The sequence below is a fragment of the Eptatretus burgeri genome, chromosome 9, assembly GCF_056783735.1.
Source record: "Eptatretus burgeri isolate ZD-2024b chromosome 9, Ebu_testis_v1, whole genome shotgun sequence".
Taxonomy (NCBI): domain Eukaryota; kingdom Metazoa; phylum Chordata; class Myxini; order Myxiniformes; family Myxinidae; genus Eptatretus; species Eptatretus burgeri.
The window spans coordinates 70931723-70954535 of NC_140969.1; the positions used below are offsets into that span (position 1 = coordinate 70931723).

At 46.9% G+C, this 22813-nt stretch overlaps 1 protein-coding gene across 4 annotated transcripts in view; it reads right to left on the reverse strand.

Moving 5' to 3' along the window:
- Window positions 1-22813, reverse strand: part of LOC147020320 (serine/threonine-protein kinase Sgk3-like) — a 90573-nt gene that overhangs the window by 3529 nt on the left and 64231 nt on the right. For 3 of the 4 annotated variants that reach the window (XM_085895618.1, XM_085895617.1, XM_085895619.1), the window contains exons 15-16: window positions 19890-20045; window positions 1239-1328 (exon numbers count right to left, since the gene is read on the reverse strand). In XM_085895618.1, coding sequence (XP_085751744.1) covers window positions 1239-1328; window positions 19890-20045 — 246 coding nt within the window. The remainder of the gene's footprint in view (window positions 1-1238; window positions 1329-19889; window positions 20046-22813) is intronic. The other variant, XM_085895620.1, reaches the window with a different exon arrangement.

Sequence of the window (22813 nt, forward strand, 5' to 3'; positions counted from 1 at the left end):
TGCTGAGAGAATCTGATGAGCAGGATCAGCATCAGGAAAATGAGCCACATGTCCGTACAGCCGCAGCTGACACAGATTATGCAGTTAACAAATCTCATTTGAGTCTCTCAGCAACCGCTCGTTGGACACAGTCTGACCAGCGATAACCAAGGATTCTCCGAAGAGACCTGGAACCAAAGGAATTAAGTCTCCATCTCAGATCCCTGGTCAGCAACCAAGTCTCACATCCGTAGAGCAAGATTGGAATCACCAAGGAGCTGAAGACTCAGACTTTCGTCGTTCTGCACAGGTACCGACAGCACCACACCCCATGTGGTGTCATCCTGGTGTTTCACCAGTCGAGTGATTCATCAATGTATGTGCCATACGTCGGATAGACATTCAATTGGGTATCCTGGCAGTTAGCATTAGTTGGTGGGCGTTGAATGGTCCACCGTGTCTGCGGCACCCTGAACAAATTACAAATTGCCGTTTAAACTTTTACCAAACCGCATTTGGCAAGTGTGATGAGTGTGTCAATACCCCTAACATGAGTAGAGGAAGGCCTTCATCCTATGGCAGGCTGAAATCTGGCTTATGATGCTGAGAGAATTGAGGTGCCAAAAAAACACATTCCAAATATTGTTTCTTGATTTGACAACCGTGTCCCAGCGTCTTGTCCGACATGTAATACATGTACAAGACACTCAGCTTGAGACGCTGTTGGCTGCCAAACATTGCTGCAACAAGCTTGGCAAATTTAATTAGCCCCGGCAATGCAGCATAGCACACGCCTTTAACGAGCACAGAGCATGACAGTGATTTGGTAATTAGCATTCCATTTCGGAGTGGAAAGTAAGTAATCAGCACCAGGTCGGACAAACTCAACTTGATTTACTAATGTATCTTTAATCCCATGTCTTACTGCAAGATGACTCCATGATAAACCTATTTAGCGAGGCTTCAACCAAGTTGGCCATTTGGCTCCATGTTATCACAAATCTCTCGTGTACGGAACAATGCATATAACCTGGAATTAAATTTTTAAAAACCCTGTAAACATTAACAGGCGCAATGAGTAAAAATGGCTTCATGAGTTGCAATTATAAGTGGCTGAAATTTTGCAAAAACATCCCAGTAGAGTACTGTTAACGTTTTCGTTGTTACATTTAAACATCAGAAGCAATGACCGAGCCAAGCATCACAAAACTATTACAAGTGTGATTAAAGTCTCAACCCGTAAGGAATTAAATGCTCACCACAGTTGGACGGAAGGGAACAAGAACGCACTTCGTATCTAATTCTTCCCAGGCAATGGATTCAAAGAATTTGTGACTTTTAATTTCTTCCTGTGGTCAAGGGTCATTCAAAGGTTGGAAATTCAGTTGATTTATTGTGTACTATGTGTTGTATATACATTCAAAGTCATACATATATATATATATATATATATATATATATATATATATATATATATATATATATATATATATATATATATATATATAATATCTCTCACATGTTACTTAAGGAAGTAATAAGTTTTATCCCTGCAAAAGCAGAAATGGAAACAAAGCCCTAACAAAAAAAAAGAACATGAGGAATACGGGACTTTCAAAATGAGGTATGTTAAGCTAATGAGGCCTTTCACACATGCGCTGTGTGCGTTTTCAGCAACTCGCTTCTGCTTGTGCAGGCACTTTTAACGAGCCGTTGCTTGCGTTAATTCGGTTACTAGTACGCGAAGCGAAAAGCGAGGTTAACCAATTAGTTGATATCTGTCTAAAAATGCTGCACATGCCAAGTTGATTAAATCTCAAGTTCCTTATTTGAATTGAATTAAATACTTAAATGCTGTATAACACAAATCGCCTTCCGACCGCTGACAAAAACCTCCAGTTTTGCAGTAAGTGCTTGCATATGTTAAATAAGGTGGCGTATAAGCACTGTTTCAATGGCGTTAAACTTCCAGAAGTTTTTTTTAAACGATCTTTGAAATCGTATTTTCATTTTGATTGAAGTATATACTTAACAAGAGCTCAGGTGAGCACAATATACGCCTGAACAAGAAGGTATACACAGAATTGTGCTACTACATGGAAAACAGCATCCTGGCTGCCATGGCAACCACTTTAGATGACGAACGTATGTCGCGACACACCGTCTCCACAGTCTGTACCTATGTACCAAATATGAAACGTGAAAGTTGAAAACTTTGGGAGTAAGAGTGCGTACAGGAACGGGCGGACAGATGGATGACCGGTATCACATAATACGCCCCGATATATATATATATATATATATATATATATATATATATATATATATATATATATATATATATATATATATATATATAGATAGATAGATAGATAGATAGATAGATAGATATATGTATATATATTGTTGTGGTTGACGAAATTCGCAAACCACCATTCAGGTCCCGTAGGTGAGATATCTCTGTAAGTATATGTGTAGTTAGGCCCAAACCCGTTGTTTAGAGGGAATAAATGTCGTTCATTCGGGCTGCGACCCTTTTAGATAGCCGTTTTGCTTTTACTATCTTTATTTTGGACCAGCCGCCATTACTACCACCACAACCACCACCAACCACGTCTCAACAGCCATCACACAACAACCACCAACCGCAACGCCGCTTCACAACAACAGCCACGACCCTCGCCGTCACATCTCGCTCTCGCAACCATCGCATCACCGCCATTCCCGCGCCGCTTGTGGGCACCGATCCTGGACTCGTACAGGGCGCGCACCGAGCAGCGGGCGCAAAAACACCAGCCTTTCCGAGAAATCGGATCAAGAACGATTCACGCCCACTTCTGTTCCGTCCTATCAGCGAGCGTGGGGCGATTTGGCCCCGCCTCCAGGTGCGTCGGAGTATAATCGCTATATGCAGATTCGCGGATCAAAAATCATTCACGCCCACTTTTCCTCTGTCCAATGGGGAGCCAGCCAGAGGTGAAGGGTCGAAGGTGAAGGAGCGAAGCCCCGGGGGCTATAAAGGGCCGCGTTCGCTCGCCGAAAAGGCAGTTGAGTTGGAAAGAGTTGAGAGTTTCTGAGAAGAGGAAAGCAGTTGGAAGGAGTCGAGCAGTTGTTGAGGGAGTTTCTGAATCGGGAGAGAAAAAGAGTTTCTGAATCGCAGTTGGACGGAGTTGAGAAGAGTGGGAGAGTTGGAGAGTTGGAGGGTTGTGGCGGCGGCGAAGACAGTCGAGAGGGCGCTCGTGTCAGAGTCGGGGAGCTGCGGAGAGGGGAGGCCGGTAACGCGACCGAGGTCGCGGTGGAGTCGCTCGTCGCGGGACCCAAGCCAGCGAGATATCCTCATTCCCCCGAGCATCAACAACCCCCTCCTGTTTCCCCCCGCGCTGAGATAGTGTGAGAAGGGGGCCCCGTTCCCACCCCATTCCAGGCAGTGCCAGCGAGGCCCGCGGAGTCGGGGCGCCACCGCCATTTTGCGGCTCATCACCAGACGGGTAGGCTCGACGCGGTCTCGGCCCCAGGCCCGTCTGCCCCCCTCATCGTTGAGGGTGGTCCCTTTTTCTTTTGCTTTGAGTATATGTGTTGTCGGCGCCGTCTGTGAAGTAAAACTGTATAAGTGTTGCCGTGTGCTCGGTAGTCGGTAGTAGATCTGCATTGTTGCATTTGCTTTTTGTGCAGAATTGTTGTGTTTCTTCTACTTTTACATTTGCTTTTGGTGTATAATTGTATATGTGTGCTTTCCGTTTGCCGCGGAATAAATGTGCTTTATGTTGAACTGTTTTTCCCGTTTCGCTTCGTCTTTTCTTTTATTGAATCTCCATCTTACTTCACGTAGTGGGCTAAATACGCCCAATAATTAATCGAACCGTCGAGGTTGACGATAACACCGCTCGGTTATCCCGATAGTACGGAACGGGTCGCTTAAAGTGGCCCGTGTCCGAAGTCGACCTGCGGCGAGGTGCGATCGCCCGGTCTACCCTCCGTGTGGGTACTTAGGAAGGTCGAATTTGGCGAGCAACCCTATCCCACGCGGGGGGCCGATTGGCACGATCGCGGTGAGGCCGAAAGGCCCACCCGTGACTAGTTCATGGCGTTAGTCCGAGAGGGTCACGACGGGATTGTCCGTCCGGTGGGCGACGTGCCGCGATTCGAGTTACGTGGCCGTCCGCACGCCGGCGGGCGCGAATCCGCAACACTGGTGTCAGGAGTGGGATACAAACCCATCCCCCTCCTCGCGACACTGGTGTCGGAGAACGGGACAACGGGCTCTCCTGTCTCCAGCTAAATTCACGGGAATCGGTCCAGGGGTGAGAGGAGCGACCCCCGATTCCCTCCAAATTACGAGCGATTCAAATTAACCTTTTACGAGAAATAATATGGCGTCTCAAGGCGAGCGGGAGCCGGGGGTATTAGGTATGTGTCGTCATGTAGGATCCATGGCCCAGGTCGGTTCTTTTTATAATTATAACCCCACCACTAACTGTGGTCAGTGGGAGCGGCTTGAGCATGAACTTTGCTGGCAAACGGAGTCGCACAATGGCAGGGCGATCGCACCTCAGCGCAGCACGGAGCGGGCTGATATTAATGGCACAGCACGAGGCGTGAGCTCCCAGTCACCGGTTCAAGGCACGTGGTCACGGCATGTGCCATGGCAGGCGTGGCAGGATGACTATGCGAGCATTGGCAGGCTTCAGGCACAATTGGGGGATGTCTTGGAAAAGGTGAAGCGTTATGAAGAATATATCGAGGAGGTGCAACGTGGAGTGGACGAGTCACAACGGCACGCAGACGCGCTTCAGAAAAATTACGTGTACGGGGGGACACAGCGGTTGGACGATTTACTGGAACGAATTCGGTGGCAAAAACATGACTTGGCCAATAGAGTCGACAAATTATGTGGGAAAAAGAATTTGGTAGTGTTTTATACCCGTCAGTTGAAATATGCAAAGAGCAAACTGAACAAAAGAATAGAGGAACAGCAGATTGGTATCTTCCAGGAAAGGAAACAATGGGAGGAAGAATGGAAACCCGAGCTTGAAAAGAAACAAAAGGAGCACGACTTGGAAGTAAAACAATTAATGGAAAAATTATTGGAGGAAGCAAGGCGGTTCAAAGAACTAGAGGGGAGAGTGAGGGAAATACAGTTGGAAGAGAAAAAATGTGAACACGATGGGGAGTTGGAACAATTGAAGGAAGAGATAAGAACAGGCAATCGGGAAAGAGAAAGCCTAGAATGGAAGATAAAAAGAAGAGAGAGACAGCTCGAGGAAAGGGCGGAGGAATTGCTGGAAAAGTCAGAACAGTTCGAAGAACTGCAGGGAGAATTGAGGGAGGAAGGAGAAAGGAAAACAAAGCTCGAAAAGGAAAAACGCAAACAAGATGGGGAATTGGAACTACTGAAGCGAGAGGTAAGGGCAAGCCAGTTTAAAAGAGAAATCCTGGAAGGGGAGATAAGAATGGGAAAGGAATGGCAGAAAAAACTAAATGAATACAGTAAAAAAGGGACGAATTGAGGAGGGAAGCGGTGGAAAGAAGAGATGAAATGAGTGAAGAAGCACGCAAATTGAGAAAGGAATTAGAAACAAAAACTTCTGAGATACTAAAACACGAAAACAAAGAAAGAGGATTACAAGACGAACTGAGGATGTTAAAAGAGGAAAGGAAGAGAACAGAGAATGAAACGTTAAGGAACCACACTGAGCAGATTGAACAATTAGAAACCAAAGCAAAGTCGGAGTGTGCGGAGATGAGAAAGGAATTGGAAAAGAAAGCTTCTGAGTTACAGAAACACCAAAACAAAGAGAGGGAATTACAAAACGAGTTGAGGATGGTGAGAGAAGAAAGAACGACAGCAGAGAATGAAACGTTAACGAACCACACTGTACAGATCGAACAGCTGGAAGCGAAGGCCAGATTAAAGAACGAGGAACAAGAAAGAGTACTGAAAGAACAAGGAATGAGACAGGAGAAGGAAATCAGCCAACTGAAAGAAATAACGAGATTGCAGAATGAGGAACAAGGAAGACAGTGGAATAGGAATTACAAAGAACAAGGAATAAGACAGGAGAAAGAAATCCGTCAATTAAAGGAAACGATGAGATTGCAGAACGAGGAACAAGAGAGACAGTGGAATAAAAAACTGAAAGAGTATGAATTTGAAACTGAACGACAAAAGGAAAAAAATAGGTTGGAATACGAGGAGAAGTTGAAGGAGCAAGGAATGAAGCAGGAAGGAGAAATCAGGAGATTGAAGGACACATGGAGATTGGAGAGGGAAGAACGAGAGGAACAATGGAATAGAAAACAAAAAGAACATGAATCTGAGGTTGACCAATTGAAAGAAAAGCTGAGGCTGGAGTACGAGGAGATAGACAAAGAACAGCGAATGAAACACAAAATGGAGATGAACCAAATGAAGAAAACCATGAAACTGGATAAGGAAAGACAGGAGAGGAAACAAGGAAGAGTAATGAGACAGCAGCGAATGAAACACAAAATGGAGATTAACCAAATGAAGAAAACCATGAAACTGGATAAGGAAAGACAGGAGAGGAAACGAGGAAGAGTAATTAGACAGCAGCAAATGAAACACAAAAAGGAGATTAACCAAATGAAGAAAACCATGAAACTGAAGAAGGAAGGACAGGAGAGGAAACGAGGAAGAGTAGTGAGAGAACAGCGAATGAAACACAGGAAGGAAATGAGCCAATTGAAAGAAACAATGAGATTGGAAAACAAAGAGCAGGAGGAACAGTGGGAGAGAAAACAACAACTATATGAGTGTGAAATTGAACAACTAAAACGGAGAGCGAGATTGGAGTCAACGGAGATTGAGGAGCTCCGGAGGGAGAACGAACAGCTAATGGGGCTCAGAGAGAAAGAACGACTCAGATGGGAAGGAAAAAGGAACCAGGAAGAGACAGAAATAAGGAACAAGGAGAGAAAATGTATAGAGACACGGGAGACAAGAGACGAGGTGAAAGTAATTGCGAGGGAGAGAAAAGAACAATTAAGACGGAAAGCAAGGATGAGGTACGCGGAGATCGTGAAAGAGCAAGGAGTGAAACAGAGGGAAGGACGGGAGCGACTGAAGGAGAAAGCAAGGTTGACCTACATAAAGATAAGGGAAAGACGCCAGAAAGAAGCAGAGACTAATAGACAAGAGGGGACAACAGAAACTAATAAATGTGCAGAGACACGGGAGATGGGAACGATAGAGGAAAGACTACACGATGAAGACGGGGTAAGTGACGCACACACACACACACGGAGGTAGTGGAGGATAATGGGGGTGAGCTCGCGGACTGGGTAGAGACCCGGTGCGAGCAGTTGGATGGCCTCCTCCAGGAACGAGGGGAGGGAGTATGCCCCCTTGAAGCGAGTCACGACCAGGTGGGTTCGGTCGTGTCGAGCGAGTTCGGGGGGAGGAGTGCTGCGAACGGGTGCACGGAAAGCTTGGGGGGTATAGAGGCCCCGGAGACCCTTGTGGGGACACTAATCCCCAGTGTGGTTGTTCCGGTGTGTGTGGTGTCGAGGTGTGTGTTCATGAGTGTGGCGAAATGCGTGCTGCAACGCACGCATAGCGTGGGTGCAAGGGCGTGTGTGAGAGCGACCGGGTGGGTGACAAAGACCCCGTGTGCGGAAGCGACCCCGTGTGTGAGTGGTGTGGTGGTAAGTGTGCAGAAGATAGTGCTTCCCAGCATGCCGTGTGTGGATGAGGCACCGCGAGCGAGTGCCCCAGCGTGTGTGAGTAGTATGGTTTGTGTGAGGGAAATGGCACGAGTGAGTGAAAGGCCGCGAGTGAGTGGAGCCACATGTGCGAGGGAGGTGGCATGCGTGAGTGAAACGGCCAGTATGAATGGAGCACCACGTGTGAGTGGTATGGGTAGTGTGAGGGAAACGGCATGCGTGAGTGAAACGGCCAGTATGAATGGAGCACCACGTGTGAGTGGTATGGGTAGTGTGAGGGAAATGGCATGCGTGAGTGAGCGGCCGAGTGTGAGAGAGACAGCGTGTGCAAGGTCGCTGTGTGTAAGGGAGATGTCGGTCGGCATGTGTGAACATGCAGCCGCGTCTCCAGGTGTGAGTTTAATGATGAGGTGTGTTAGCGTCGTAACACGCGGGAGTGCGTGTGTTGAATGGCGACGGAGACTGCGACAGAGGAAAGAAAGCCGACTAGCGGCTGTAGATGTTTTGCGCACCGTGCTGGGTTCACCCAGCAGCGAGCGTGCGGTCCGTGCTGTGCAACGCACGAGACCCCCACGTGCTCGCTTGCGAGAGTGAAGTCCTGGTCCGGAAACGCACGCGGTGGATTTGCCAATCCCGCGGACGGACAAAGTTTAGGCAGGATTTTGGATTTGAACCGGACGGGTTCTCCACGCGATCGTGTGTGTTAAGCTCCAACGGGCAAAGCACATGTGTTCGCGTGGGGAACCCCTCGAGACGTGGGGCTTGTGTTTTTTTTTTATGCGCACGGTGACGTCATGGCTGCACGTGGGGTTGGAATCCGGCAGGAGGGGTATCCCTGCCGGATGGTACCGTCCTAGGAGGGACAAGGTACACGTGCAGCTGCATGACGTCACGGGCACGTGCAAAGTGCGCGAGCTGTGAGTTGCCGCGCTGGTGCTGCGCATGTGAAAAAAAAAAAAGAGCAAGCCTCACTTTCGGGTGCACAGGATTCCCGGGCAAGGGGTGGAAGACCCCCTTACCAGGGCACAGGATGGAAACTAGTTAGGGGGAAGGGTTAGCTTAGCTAGACCGACTTCATGGGGCAGGGGTAAGTCCTCATGGAGTCCGTGGAATGGATGAGTTAGAGGGATTGTAGCGAGATTTAGGTTGGGAAATTGATTAATGGGATTATTCGGAGACAGTGACTGACAGTGAATGTGTAGCGGGGACGTAGCTTAGCTACGTAGTGTTAAATGGAACGTGCTGTAGTTTAAGGGACGACGTGGGAGCACGAGTTAGTTAGGGGAGGTAGTTAGAAGGATGGCAGAGTTCAGTGGTGTGTGTGTTGAAGAGTTGGTGAGTGAAGTGGAAGCATGCACTTGGTGAGTGGGTGAGGCCAGCGGGTCTGTGTGTATGGAGCGAATGGGGACTGCATGGTGCGATGAGTGATTGGGGGGAGGAGTGACTCCCGCCCAAGGGACCCCGGGGTCAGTGTAGAGTGAGTTAGGGGGTTAGTTAAATTGAAAAATGGAAGTCGTTTTGTTGTTGGTGTGAATGTAGGCTCGAAACCCATTTGGAGGGGTGCAGAAGCCCTGTTGACAGGCTGGGAGCGTGGTGGCGAAAGGTGAGTATCGCTGAGTGGGTACCCCGGGCACCAGGCGAGTCGGCCGTGGTAGGCCAAGGGCCCATGGGGGGCCGGGATAGCATAGTGGGCACGGGTGCGCCAGCTTGGTGCGGGGGCCCGGGGCGCCGTTAGCCGCGTGGGCAGTGTTGTGGGCACGGGTGACCCTCGGAAAGGGGCCTGGGAAGCCAGCCTGCCACGTGTGCGTTTCAGGGGAGGTGCCATGGGGGGCACTCCCCGGTGTTTAGGGAGCTGGTAGGCTCGGAGGCAGTGTAGTGCCCGGGGTGCCATATCGGGAGATTCGGCAGAGGGTCGTGCCTGCCAAAGGGAGCCACGCGTCCCAGCCATGAGACCGTGTGAGGGCACGGAGAGAAAATTGGGGGGCGAGGCCCGAAATTGTGAGGACACCAACACAGGCGACGGGAATCTGGGTTGTTAGAACCAATAGTTTAAGCGCGAGGCGCTTGTTGAAAGCCCCGGGGTAGTTTAACAGTTAAATGGATAGGGTAGAATAGGAAGTGTACCCCCCCCGCACCATCCATCCCCTCGCTCTCGTTGTGGGCCGCTGGACCCACTTTGTGTTATAGATCGCTGAACTCTGGGGAGGCCATCCTGAGGCTTCGTTGGGCCTCGACACAGGACGCTAGCTCTCCCTTGTTCCCCTCCGGGAAGGGAACGTAGGGGTTGGGAGTAGGTTAGGTGACAGGATAGGTTAGCCGAACAAAGATGATAAAGGGGGTTAGGGGACGATTTATAGTGGGGAAGTAAAAATAAAAAAAATAAGTTGGGGCTAAATTGGGGTTTGACAAATTAAGGGAGTGGGTATAGACAGTGACAGGCAAAGGCGAAAGGTTGGGAGGGAGACCGTAGGGTAGGTCCGAGCCCGTCTTCCGAGTGGCCAGCACCACCGCACTCCCTCCACCAACCTCCACTGAACGGCAAAGGCTGGCCAGCTTCATCTGCTGGCTGCGTTGCTGCAAGGCAAAGGCCGGCCAGCTTCATCGGCAGCTGTTGTTTTGCTGCAAGGCCTGTACCGGCTGGATCAGCTGCAGCTGCTGTGCTGCAAGGCCTGTACCGGCCGAATCATCTGCAGCTGTTTTCTGCAAGGCCTGTGCCGGCTGGATCAGCTGCAGCTGCTGTGCTGCAAGGCCTGTACCGGCCGAATCATCTGCAGCTGTTTTCTGCAAGGCCTGTGCCGGCCAGTTCATCTGCCGGCTGTGTTTGCCTGCAGCGGCCTTGTTCTGCAGGCTGCGTTTGCCTGATCACCTTTGCCATGCCATGCCCACTGCCCCTGTTCACCAGCCCCGTTCAATTTTTGCTTTGCCCCCCACCCCTGTTCATTGCCATGTGCGCCAGGATCAGAAAGCAACAGTTTGCAAGCTGCAAGAACTGCCCTGTTGGCAGCTACAACACGGGCCTGCAGTGGCGGCCCGTGTACCATGTTTGTGTCCATCCATCCATCCGTTGTGTTCATTGCGTGTGCCACTTGAGCTGGCACGGAGACTGCATTTGTGCAGCCCATGCACCGTTGTGGTTCACTGCGTTCAGTTCAAAAGGGAAGGCCTTGGACTGCGTGTGAGCAGCCGGCCACGTTCCCTGTCACCTGCATTGTTTGAGTCAGAGACTGCATGCGAGCAGCCTGGCTCCCTGCTAACTGCTTTCTTTTTGCAGAGTCCATTGATCCTGGGCCATGGTTTAGTGTAAAATTTGTAAGTTAAGGTTAAGATGTACTGTAAATATGAGTGCGCCCCCGGCATGTCTGTCCTAGCGCCGGCAATTTTATTTAAGTCGTCCGTGTGAGTGGGTTTGTTTAGGTAGTTACTCAGCCCTCAGGTTATTTATTTTGGGGACACGAATACCATGAATGTCGCACTCAGGGATCCGTAGGTAAAATGTACTAGGGGAGAACTACACATGATGGCACACGAAAATTTAATGACTCGGGACGAGTCTGTAAAAAAGGGGAGGGGGTAGTGTTGTGGTTGACGAAATTCGCAAACCACCATTCAGGTCCCGTAGGTGAGATATCTCTGTAAGTATATGTGCAGTTAGCCCAAACCCGTTGTTTAGAGGGAATAAATGTCATTCATTCGGGCTGCGACCCTTTTAGATAGCCGTTTTTCTTTTACTATCTTTATTTTGGACCAGCCGCCATTACTACTACCACCACAACCACCACCAACCACGTCTCAACAGCCATCACACAACAACCACCAACCGCAATGCCGCTTCACAACAACAGCCACGACCCTTGCCGTCACATCTCGCTCTCGCAACCATCGCATCACCGCCATTCCCGCGCCGCTTGTGGGCACCGATCCTGGACTCGTACAGGGCGCGCACCGAGCAGCGGGCGCAAAAACACCAGCCTTTCCGAGAAATCGGATCAAGAACGATTCACGCCCACTTCTGTTCCGTCCTATCAGCGAGCGTGGGGCGATTTGGCCCCGCCTCCAGGTGCGTCGGAGTATAATCGCTATATGCAGATTCGCGGATCAAAAATCATTCACGCCCACTTTTCCTCTGTCCAATGGGGAGCCAGCCAGAGGTGAAGGGTCGAAGGTGAAGGAGCGAAGCCCCGGGGGCTATAAAGGGCCGCGTTCGCTCGCCGAAAAGGCAGTTGAGTTGGAAAGAGTTGAGAGTTTCTGAGAAGAGGAAAGCAGTTGGAAGGAGTCGAGCAGTTGTTGAGGGAGTTTCTGAATCGGGAGAGAAAAAGAGTTTCTGAATCGCAGTTGGACGGAGTTGAGAAGAGTGGGAGAGTTGGAGAGTTGTGGCGGCGGCGAAGGCAGTCGAGAGGGCGCTCGTGTCAGAGTCGGGGAGCTGCGGAGAGGGGAGGCCGGTAACGCGACCGAGCTCACGGTGGAGTCGCTCGTCGCGGGACCCAAGCCAGCGAGATATCCTCATTCCCCCGAGCATCAACAACCCCCTCCTGTTTCCCACCGCGCTGAGATAGTGTGAGAAGGGGGCCCCGTTCCCACCCCATTCCAGGCAGTGCCAGTGAGGCCCGCCGAGTCGGGGTGCCACCGCCATTTTGCGGCTCATCATCAGACGGGTAGGCTCGACGCGGTCTCGGCCCCAGGCCCGTCTGCCCCCCTCATCGTTGAGGGTGGTCCCTTTTTCTTTTGCTTTGAGTATATGTGTTGTCGGCGCCGTCTGTGAAGTAAAACTGTATAAGTGTTGCCGTGTGCTCGGTAGTCGGAAGTAGATCTGCATTGTTGCATTTGCTTTTTGTGCAGAATTGTTGTGTTTCTTCTACTTTTACATTTGCTTTTGGTGTATAATTGTATATGTGTGCTTTCCGTTTGCCGCGGAATAAATGTGCTTTATGTTGAACTGTTTTTCCCGTTTCGCTTCGTCTTTTCTTTTATTGAATCTCCATCTTACTTCACGTAAAGGGTTGGTAGTGGGCTCAATACGCCCAATAATTAATCGAACCGTCGAGGTTGACGATAACACCGCTCGGTTATCCCGCTAGTACGGAACGGGTCGCTTAAAGTGGTCCGTGTCCGAAGTCGACCTGCGGCGAGGTGCGATCACCCGGTCTACCCTCCGTGTGGGTACTTAGGTAGGTCGAATTTGGCGAGCAACCCTATCCCACGCGGGGGGCCGATTGGCACGATCGTGGTGAGGCCGAAAGGCCCACCCGTGACTAGTTCCCGGCGTTAGTCCGAGAGGGTCACGACGGGATTGTCCGTCCGGTGGGCGACGTGCCGCGATTCGAGTTACGTGGCCGTCCGCACGCCGGCGGGCGCGAATTTTATATATATATATATATATATATATATATATATATATATATATATATATATATATATATATATATATATATATATATATATATATATGTATATGTATATATACACACACAGCGGGCATATAAAAACTGTGCAGGGTAACGTGTTCAATTAAATCTCACGTTCAAATAGTCTTTTAAGCATAATTTTCATCATTTCAACGAACAAGTGGCATTTTCAAAGTGGTCAACCATAATTGTTGTGTTCCTGGATGCAAATCGGACTCGCGGAAATGTATAGAAATACAAGAAATATCCGTGGATGTGAGGTGTCATTCCGACAATTTCTTGTTAATACAAGCGAGCAGCAGCAGCGTCTCTCACTCACACACACACATACAGGTAATGGACAAAAAAAAATGGAAACACCTGGATAAATTACACCTGGCAAAATCGAACTTCCAGTTCTGGGTTTGGAGCATTGGCAGGTCTCCTTGGGGACTCCCTGCTGAATATCTCAAAGTTAAGTTTCCGGTCGTTATCTGTCCCGTTTTAACTGTTTATTTTCTCACCTACATGTTGCTGTTAGTTCCTAGTTTGGTTTTGTTTCAAAAATCGTGCTATTTTGTGAGATTTCGTCAAACTTGTCTTACTGGGTGCTTGAGGCCTATCCTTGAGGCCAACCTTTTGTTCCCCTCGGTGTACGATCGTGTTTATTTGTTTTTTCTCTCCATTATCTTCAATTTCTATTTTTCCCACTTTCTTAACGTCCCCCATCCCAACTAATCACTCTTTCTTATCTTAAAAAAAATGCCACCTTTCTGATTCTTCTTCTTCTTCATATTCTCTTCTTCTTCCTTCTCCTCTTCTTCCTCGATTTTTTTTTTTTTTCGACAACACTTCCATGACATAATCTGTTGAAAACTCTCTCAAACATTAATAATAATAATAACAAAAACGATCTCTTTTATAATGCTTCCTCTTCCTCTTTTACACGTGTGGTACTCTTTACTGTATCAGAATGCACTACTTTTTCTGCTATCTAAACAGACTACTCTCAATTCAACCTTTCCTTCATACCTTCCCTAAAAAATCCAACTGTTACAGCGTTTCTTCTCTCCATTCTCTGAATTCGCCTTTATTGCATCCCTCAAGAAATGTGTTTAATCACATAACTGACATAAAACTTTTAAAAACCCCAGTTTGTTATGAATGTTCGCTTTCTATCAAGCATTCTTTTTTTCCAACTTCAGTGCCAACTCACCCCTCTAACCCCTCACTCTCACTCTCAAAGCAACCATCCCACTCTTCTCCCTCCAAGCCTCCCTCTCACCTCTCTCAAAAACTCCCCCCCTCACCTTTCTCCCACCATTCATCCCCCTCACTCATCCTTCCCAAAGTCGCCCCCTCCCATCCACAAAGCTGCCCCCTTCCACTTCCCTCTCACCTCCATCCTTCACTCCACCTCCTCAAATCCTCAACTGCATTCTTCCCCCTCTCTTGTCCTCCCTCTCCCCCAGCACCACAGAGCCTTTTCTCCTCCTCATTCAGCCCCCTCCCCTCGCTATTCTGCAATCCCCCACACTCTTTCAACAACACTCCTTACCCCCCCCTCGTCCCTTATCCTACACTCCCCCTCCCCCCCCACCTCCTGCACCCAAAGCCTCCTCCGCTACCTCTTCATTAAAAGTATGGACCTCAAATATCCGGGGCCTTCGCTCAAACCTTTCAGATCTTTCCATACAGGTTGCCACTGACAAACCAGACATAATCTGCCTAACAGAAACTTTCCTCCCCCAAGACGTGTCTGACTCTCAAGTATCTCTCCCTGGTTACTCCCTCCTCCGGTTTGACAGACCTGAGCCTCGCCCTGGTGGAGGAGTTGCTCTCTTCATCAAAGGCTCTATTCCTCACTCTCCATGCACTGCGCTCACACCCCCAGGAATACCTCTGGCTACGGCTTCCCCTCAACTCCCACCTCATGTTTATATGTGTACTGTACCGTCCACCTAACAGTGATGACTCCATCTACACCTCACTATCTGAAAACATGGACCAACTTCTATCTCTCATCCAAACTCTCTCTTCCTCATATGTGGTGACTTCAATTGTCATCATGCCAGTTGGCTCGGTGTGGGTACCTCTCTCAACTGTCATGGCACCTCAGCAAAAGCTTTCTGCGACTCATTGGGACTGACTCAATCGGTCAACTTCCCTACCCGGATCTCAACCAATGGTGCTCCATCTCTTCTGGATCTGATTTTGACAAATTTCCCTGACAATATCTGCTGCTCTTCCTCTGCTCCAATCGGTTCTTCTGACCATGTCCTTGTCAAAGTGGACATCTCTCTGGCTATTATCAGAGAACCACCTCACCGCCGTCGAGTCTGGCATTTCACTCAAGCCGACTGGCAGGGTCTCCAAGCAGCCCTCAAACTTATAGACTGGTTTCCTATCTCTATTTTCTCCAACATCAACTCATCCTGGGAATTCTTTCAAAGAAACTTGCTCTCTGTCATGCACACATTTATCCCCTGTCGTCTTCAGTTGTCCTACCCTTCCTCCCGCCCTTGGTTCACTGAAGCTTGTGGTGAGGAAGTTGTCCTAAAACAACTTGCCTTTGCCTCATAGAAAGCAAACCCAACTGAGGGCAATCTCAGTTCCTTCCATAAAGCTCGGAACAAGTGTGTATCTACCCTCAGGAGAGCCAGAAAACAACATCTTTCTCATCTCAAGTCTGAACTCTCAAACCTCTCTCCCTCCTCAAAATCCTGGTGGCGTTTAATCAAATCTGTTTCTGGTGAATGTTCCCCCTCCATCCCCTCCCTTACCTCAAATGGCAGCACTGCTGATACCGCACGTGAAAGCTGAATGCCTAAACTCGGTGTTTGCAGCTAAATCTTGTGTCCAAAACCCATCACTTTCTCAACCCACCTTACCCAGTCGCACCCAACTGTCCCTGGACTCTGGGTCCTTTTCGTCTGACAAGGTGGAGAGCTTGCTGTCAAACCTCGACTCAGATTCTGCAACTGGTCCAGACGGCATCAGCCCATGTGGCCTCAAAGCCTGCTCTTCTGCTCTTGCTCACCCTCTCTCTGTTCTATTCACCCTCTCATTTGCTCAAGGTCATCTGCCATCTGCTTGGAAATCAGCAAACATCACTGCCCTGCATAAAAAGGTGCAAAAACAGTTCCCTGCAACTACAGACCAATCAGCCTTCTCCCAATCATCAGCAAGGTTATGGAATCCATCATCGCTTCAGACATCAAATCCTTCCTCTTCTCCAATGGCTTGATTTCTGATCATCAATTTGGTTTCAGACCAGGTCACTCTACCTTGGTTATGCTGCTTCTGCTCTCCCAACAATGGATGAAAGCCCTCAATGCCAGACAGGAAATCCGAGCCGTATCCCTGGATATATCGTGCTTTTGACACAGTCTGGCACCCTGCCCTGCTCACCAAACTCTTTTCCTATGGTATCCAAGGCCATCTCCACTCATGGCTCACAGACTTCCTCTCCTGTCGCAGTCAACGTGTGGCCCAAAATCGAGTTCTTTCATCCCCCCTTCCTGTCCAGGCTGGAGTTCCTCAAGGTAGCATTCTTGGCCCTGTTCTTTTCTGGTTTTCATCAATGATCTCTCCGACTCTCTGGAAAATCCTCTATATCTCTTTGCTGATGACTCCACCCTCTGCCGTATCATTGGTCATCCCTCAGACCAGCAAGCAGCAGCTTCTTTGCTCACTGCTGATCTGGATAAAATCACAAACTGGTCCAACACGTGGAACATGTCTTTCAATCCGGACAAATCTCACACTCTCACTATGTCTCTTCGAAAGGACCGTTTAGAAAACCCACCATCCACTTTCTCAACAATCCTCTGGAAGAAGTCCTTTCTTTCAAGCTTCTGGGTCTCACTATCTGCCATGACCTTTCCTGGGAAAGCCACATTTCAAACCTCGCCTCCAAAGCCAGTCGCCGACTGGGAATCCTCCATCATGCAAGGTCCTTCCTCGGCCCACCTGAGCTCCTGACCACTTACAAAGCTTTTGTCCGCAGCCTGATGGAGTACTGCTCTCCACTCTGGGCTGATGCTCCTGCCTCCCACCTTTCTCGGCTTCACGCTGTAGAAACCAAGGCATTTCAGATCATTGGTATCTCCCGCAATGAGGCTGAGTCTTTGGGCCTTTCACTCAATCACCGCAGGTTGGTCGGTGGTCTTTCTGTCTTCTACCGTCTCCACTCCAGCCTCGCCCCCCTGCTCTCTCTCTGAGATTTGTCCCCACTACATTTCCGCAAGGCGCTCAAGGTCCGCCAACAACCCCCTTCTGGTAAAACTACCAAAATCACGAATCACTGCTCACTTTCACTCTTTCATTCCTCTTTTTTCCCGCCTTTGGAATAAACTCCCTCACTCTATTCATTCCCATGATAGCCTGGTGTTGGAGCAGTGGTTAGGGCAGCGGCTTGGGATCCAAAAGGTCCTGAGTTCAAGCCCCGTTGGGCCACTGAATTAATACACCAGGGGGTTGACTCAGCCTGTCATCCTTCCGAGGTCGGCGAAGTGAGTACCAGTGTACTGGGCCGGTGTATACCCCAGTTAAAATAGGTGTACCATATCCCTGTGTCGTAAGAGGCGACCAGGGTTGCGTCAGGAAGGGCATCCGGCGTAAAACATGTGCCAAATCAGTATGCGGATCATACGGATGATCCGCTGTGGCGACCCCGAACGGGAGCAGCCGAAAGAAGAAGAAGAAGAAGAGGACTCCATTCATTCCCATTCTTCCCTCCATGCCTTCAAAACAGCTGTTCACCACCACCTCTTATCATCCCCCTTGCAAATTCTCGATCTTTTCTACCCCCGATAATCCACCCAAGCCCACCTCCTTCAAATTCCCTGCTTTCCTTCCTGAAAGTCCCTGTAATGTCCATCTTCTATTCACCATGTTCCCCATCCCATCCCTCTCCCTTCCACAGATCTCCAAATGTCTCTGTTCCCCACTATTTTGTCCTTCCAACTCCCTCCCCTCCTGTCTCATGCCCCCCTTGATGTGCGTTGTGTGTTAGCTCTCATACGAGCCTCGACAAGGTATACAAAAAAAAAATTAGGGACACCAAGTATATTGAAAGCAACAGCTTCCACTGAGGTTTAGCCCATGTGTTGATGAAGCAAATAAAATTCCAGTATGCTTCCGATCACGTATAAAAAATGCTGCACAGATCTGGTTGCCGATACAGCTATCATGGCTGCAAGAGGAGATCTCAGTGACAAAGACAGCTCAACTTGCTGATGTTTCACGAGCAACGGTGTCGAAGGTGATGTCATCATGGAACTCCAAGGGAAAGACGTCAGCAACGGGCAACAGTGGGCGGAAGCGCCTACTCCAGGATTGTGATATCCATGCATTAATTTGAAGTGCAAGACAAAGCAGGTGAAGAACTACAGATCAATTGATGACAAATTTCAACCTGGAGTGTGAGCAGCCAATTTCATCAAAAACGGTTCGCCGAGAACTCCACAGAGCAGGATACCATAGTCTGGTAGCAGTGCACAAACCGCACATCACACCTGGCAATGCACGTTTTGTGAGTTCAGTGGTTCAAAGAGCACAGGCAATGGATTACTGAGCCGTGGAGAAATGTCATATGGTCATATGAATCATTCTTCACCATGTTCTCGACAAATGGACGAGTGCACGTGTGGCAACTACCGAAATAACTCTGCAACCCTGAGTGATTGGTTCCATCAGTGAAGGGTTCTGGTGATTCTGTAATGTTGTGGGGTGTATTTTCCTGGCATGGTTTGGGTGCAGTCATTCCATTAGAAGGCAAGGTCAATGCCAATCACTACTTAAAGGTACTGAGTAATCATCTTCAGCCCATGTTGCAGCATTTATTTTTTGCTGGGAGGGGTGTTTTCCAGGATGACAGAGCACATGTGGGTCGCCCAATGATTTGATGAGTATGACACTCATGCTATCCATATGCCATGGTCTTCTCAGTCACCAGATCTGAACCCAATTGAACATTTATGGGATATCCTGGAAGGACGCCTGAGACAACGTTTTCCACCTCCATCAAACAGGTGTGAGCTGCTTGACTTTCTCATGGAAGAATGTTGCCGCATCCCTACTGCAGAATTCCAGACACTGGTGGACTCCATGTCACAGCCGTACTGGCCTCACGTGGTGGCCCACCACCCTATTAAGTGACTTTAAATTGGTGTTTCCAAAAAATTTTGTCCACGACCTGTATATACGGATGGATGCTTTTCTGTTTTGCAACAAATGCAAAAATCTAATGTACTTTTGCTTGTGATGTCAGAACCAAACAAACAATATAAAGTACAGTACTTATAACAGATCTCACAGCTCCCCACCCCCTAGCCAACATGATTTATAGTAAATACTTTCAAAGTTGATTTTACACTTACCCTGTGCATTCACAAGCCCCAGATATGACCGTCCTATCGGTATCCAAAAGCATCCAAAGAAGATATGGTGTATCACTCCAACTCTTTAGTTGTGTCGAGGCACACCTCAGTTTTCTCTCAGGTACTTTTACAATACAAGTATTTTTGGTTTATTTTAGACGCTTTGTGAGCCATTGTACACAACAATCCTTACCGCGCACGCATGGAAGTAGTTTACATATCCCAAAGATCGCCATTTCCAGGGGTTTCTGAGCATGCGCACTGAGCATTCTGGGGCAGATAAATCTTTTCAAAAGTCCCGTATTGCTTTAAAAAATAGAGGGGGATGGTGGGGACGTAGTGGGGAGCATATATTTATTACATTGGGTAGGTGGTTATGGGGAGGGTTATTTCAATGTTATCAGTAACAGTGAAATTCTGGGTTTTACTCGGATCATCTCCCCAATCGTTCCCATTTACGTACAAAGTCACGCTGCGCTCCAAGCCTGCTCGCCTTGTCCTTCCACAACATGCACCTCATTGCATCACAAGCGGCCGGCGAGGCTGGTGGGCGAAGCTGCACAGGCTTGTGCAAGATGTTGTCATACATGATTGGAATGTCACGGCAGTAAAATGGGGGCTGAATAGGAAGGAGGGTGGTAAGTAACAAACATATATTGCATTTTCACGTGCACAGCAACACATAAGCAATCATCATTGGATGGATGAAAAGGCACATCTATTCCAACACAAAGGCAGGATGGCTACATAAACTGTAATGCTCACAATCAAATGTAATTACCTCCGCCAATGAAGGTGGACGGAGGTTTTGTTTTCACCCGTCTGTCTTTTTGTCTGTGAGTAGGATATCTGAAAAAGTTATGGCCGGATTCGGACAAAAGTTGGTGGACAAGTTGGGTGTGTGACAAGGACGAATTGATTCGATTTTGGTAAAGATTTGGATCCGGATCCGATATATATTTTTTTAATTTCCAAGTCTTTCTTGACCATTGAGAGATCAGGCCAGGCTTACAAGTTGTTAGAGAACAGTTGAGGAAATATTGTTTAGCAATTGAGAAGAATTCTGGTATTAACACTTTCTGGAGCATTAATTATTCTTTAGAATTCCTAGATAGAATTAGATTCCTCAATATCAAATCAAATGAAGTTTTTGATTTTTCAACTTTATTTATAAATTTGGATATAGTACTCGTGAGGGATTGACTCTTCAAAGTGATTGACAAGGGTTTTAACTCTTTCAATAAGTTTTTATGTGTCAGGTTTGATCGAGCATTCTTTTCTAACAAGCTCAAATGAGCCAAGATCCTCATCCTCTTAGTGATGACCTCATAGTTGTCAGTTATGTATCAGGTGTGCGGTAAATTATCTCTAATGCCCTATTCAATTCCATCTGAAGTATTCAAAAAGCTTGCGTTGTTTCGGAGATAATTGTTTATGCGATTTCCATTGCGACATTATGACGTCATAACTTTTTTCTTGGAAGAATTTCCTCAATCTGCGATGGTTACTGTCTGCGTGTGAGCTTTCTGCATGAACATGTCAAGTTTCAAGATGTTCTGATGAAAACTCTTGGTTGTGAAATAAAAAATTTCAGAAAATAGTGATAACGTCATTGTGATGTATCAGATTTGCATCAAATCATCTGTGCAAATGCCCCGTTTGATTCCCGCAAACAGAAGTCAAAAAGCTTCCTTCGTTTCGGAGATAATGGTATAGGCGATTTCCATCAGCGGTGATATTATGCAATCAAAACTTTTTTTCTAGGAAGAATTTTCTAAATCGGAGATGGTTACTGCCTGTGCGTGGACTTTATTCATATACATGCCACTTTTCACGAAGATCCGATGAAAACTCTGGACTGTGAAACAAAAAATGTGAAAAAAATAGGAATGACGTCATAAAAACGGATATGACGTCATAATTATGTATTATTTGTGCTTTAAATTATCTCTGCTAATGCCCCGTTCCATTCCCACAAACAGAATTCAAAAAGCTTTCCTAGTTTCAGAGATAATTTTTTGGGGCGATTTCCATTAAGGGAGACATTATGACGTCATAACTTTTTTTTTTCTAGGATGAAGTTTCACAATCGGAGATGGTTACTGTCTGCACAGGGTATTTTTACATATATGTATATATATATATATATATATATATATATATATATATATATATATATATATATATATATATATATATATGTATATATATATATATATATATATATATATATATATATACCAAGTTTCAGGAAGTTGTGATGAAAACTGTAGGCTGTGAAACAAAAAAGTCCACAAGAAGAAGATGAAGAACAACAACATGAGTAAGACAGAGATCCTCCACGAGGATCTAAAAATAAATACTCAAGTTTTGATAAGCAGAAGTTTAAGGATGCTGTTAGTTTTATTTTATTTCAGACTTTTGGATCTTTTTGTGGGATAATGTTTCAACAGGTTAAGGGTATTCCCCATGGGTGGGAATTGCAGCCCCCTACGTGTACTAGCGGACATTTTTCTTATTTTCTGTGAATTTTCATTTATACAGAAACTGATGAAAGAGAAAAAATTAGCATTAACAAAGAAACATCTCATACATGTCGCTATACGGATGATATTTGTCTCTAAACTATCATTTTTTTTTGATAAGCAGCTTCACAAGATTTATCCAGATAGCCTGATAGCAAACAGGAGTGGTAATGATTGTACAGTTGCTCCATATCTGGATGTGTTAGTTGGACAGAATGGTTTAGTACAGGTGTATATCATAAAGTTGATGATTTCAGTTTCACTGTCATCTTGTACACCTTTCCAAATAGCAATGTACCAATTAGAACGAGTTACAATGTCTTTTCATGTCAGCTACTTAGATTTGCAAGAATTTGTTCAGTAAAGGATGATTTTGTGGAACGTGCTGAGAAGGTTTTCTTCTATCATGTTAAACGGAGGATATTTAGCTGATTGTTTGATCAGCTCTTGTGAGAATGTCCTTCAGACTCCATAGTTACCTTTTATTTTTTTTCATGCAAACAAGTTCCTATTGCATTGCATTTGATATAATAATGAATTAATTATTTTAGTAAAGTAAATTATTTAATTAATATGATTGATTTAACATATGTGTATATATATTTATTTATAGATGGTATTAAATAATGGAGGTATTTAGATAAAAATACAATCAATAAATATTATTTTAAAAATACATTATAAATAAGCATTAAAATAATTTGTTGGTGGTTGCTAGGATACGCAGTGCAGCGTGTTAAAATCGGTTGTTAATGACAGTTTGAATATTTGAATGACAGTTTGAGTCTTTGGTTAATTGGAAGTGCTGTGTCATGGACATGTCGACAAGGTAAAGTGTTTGTCGCTTAATATATTATCATAT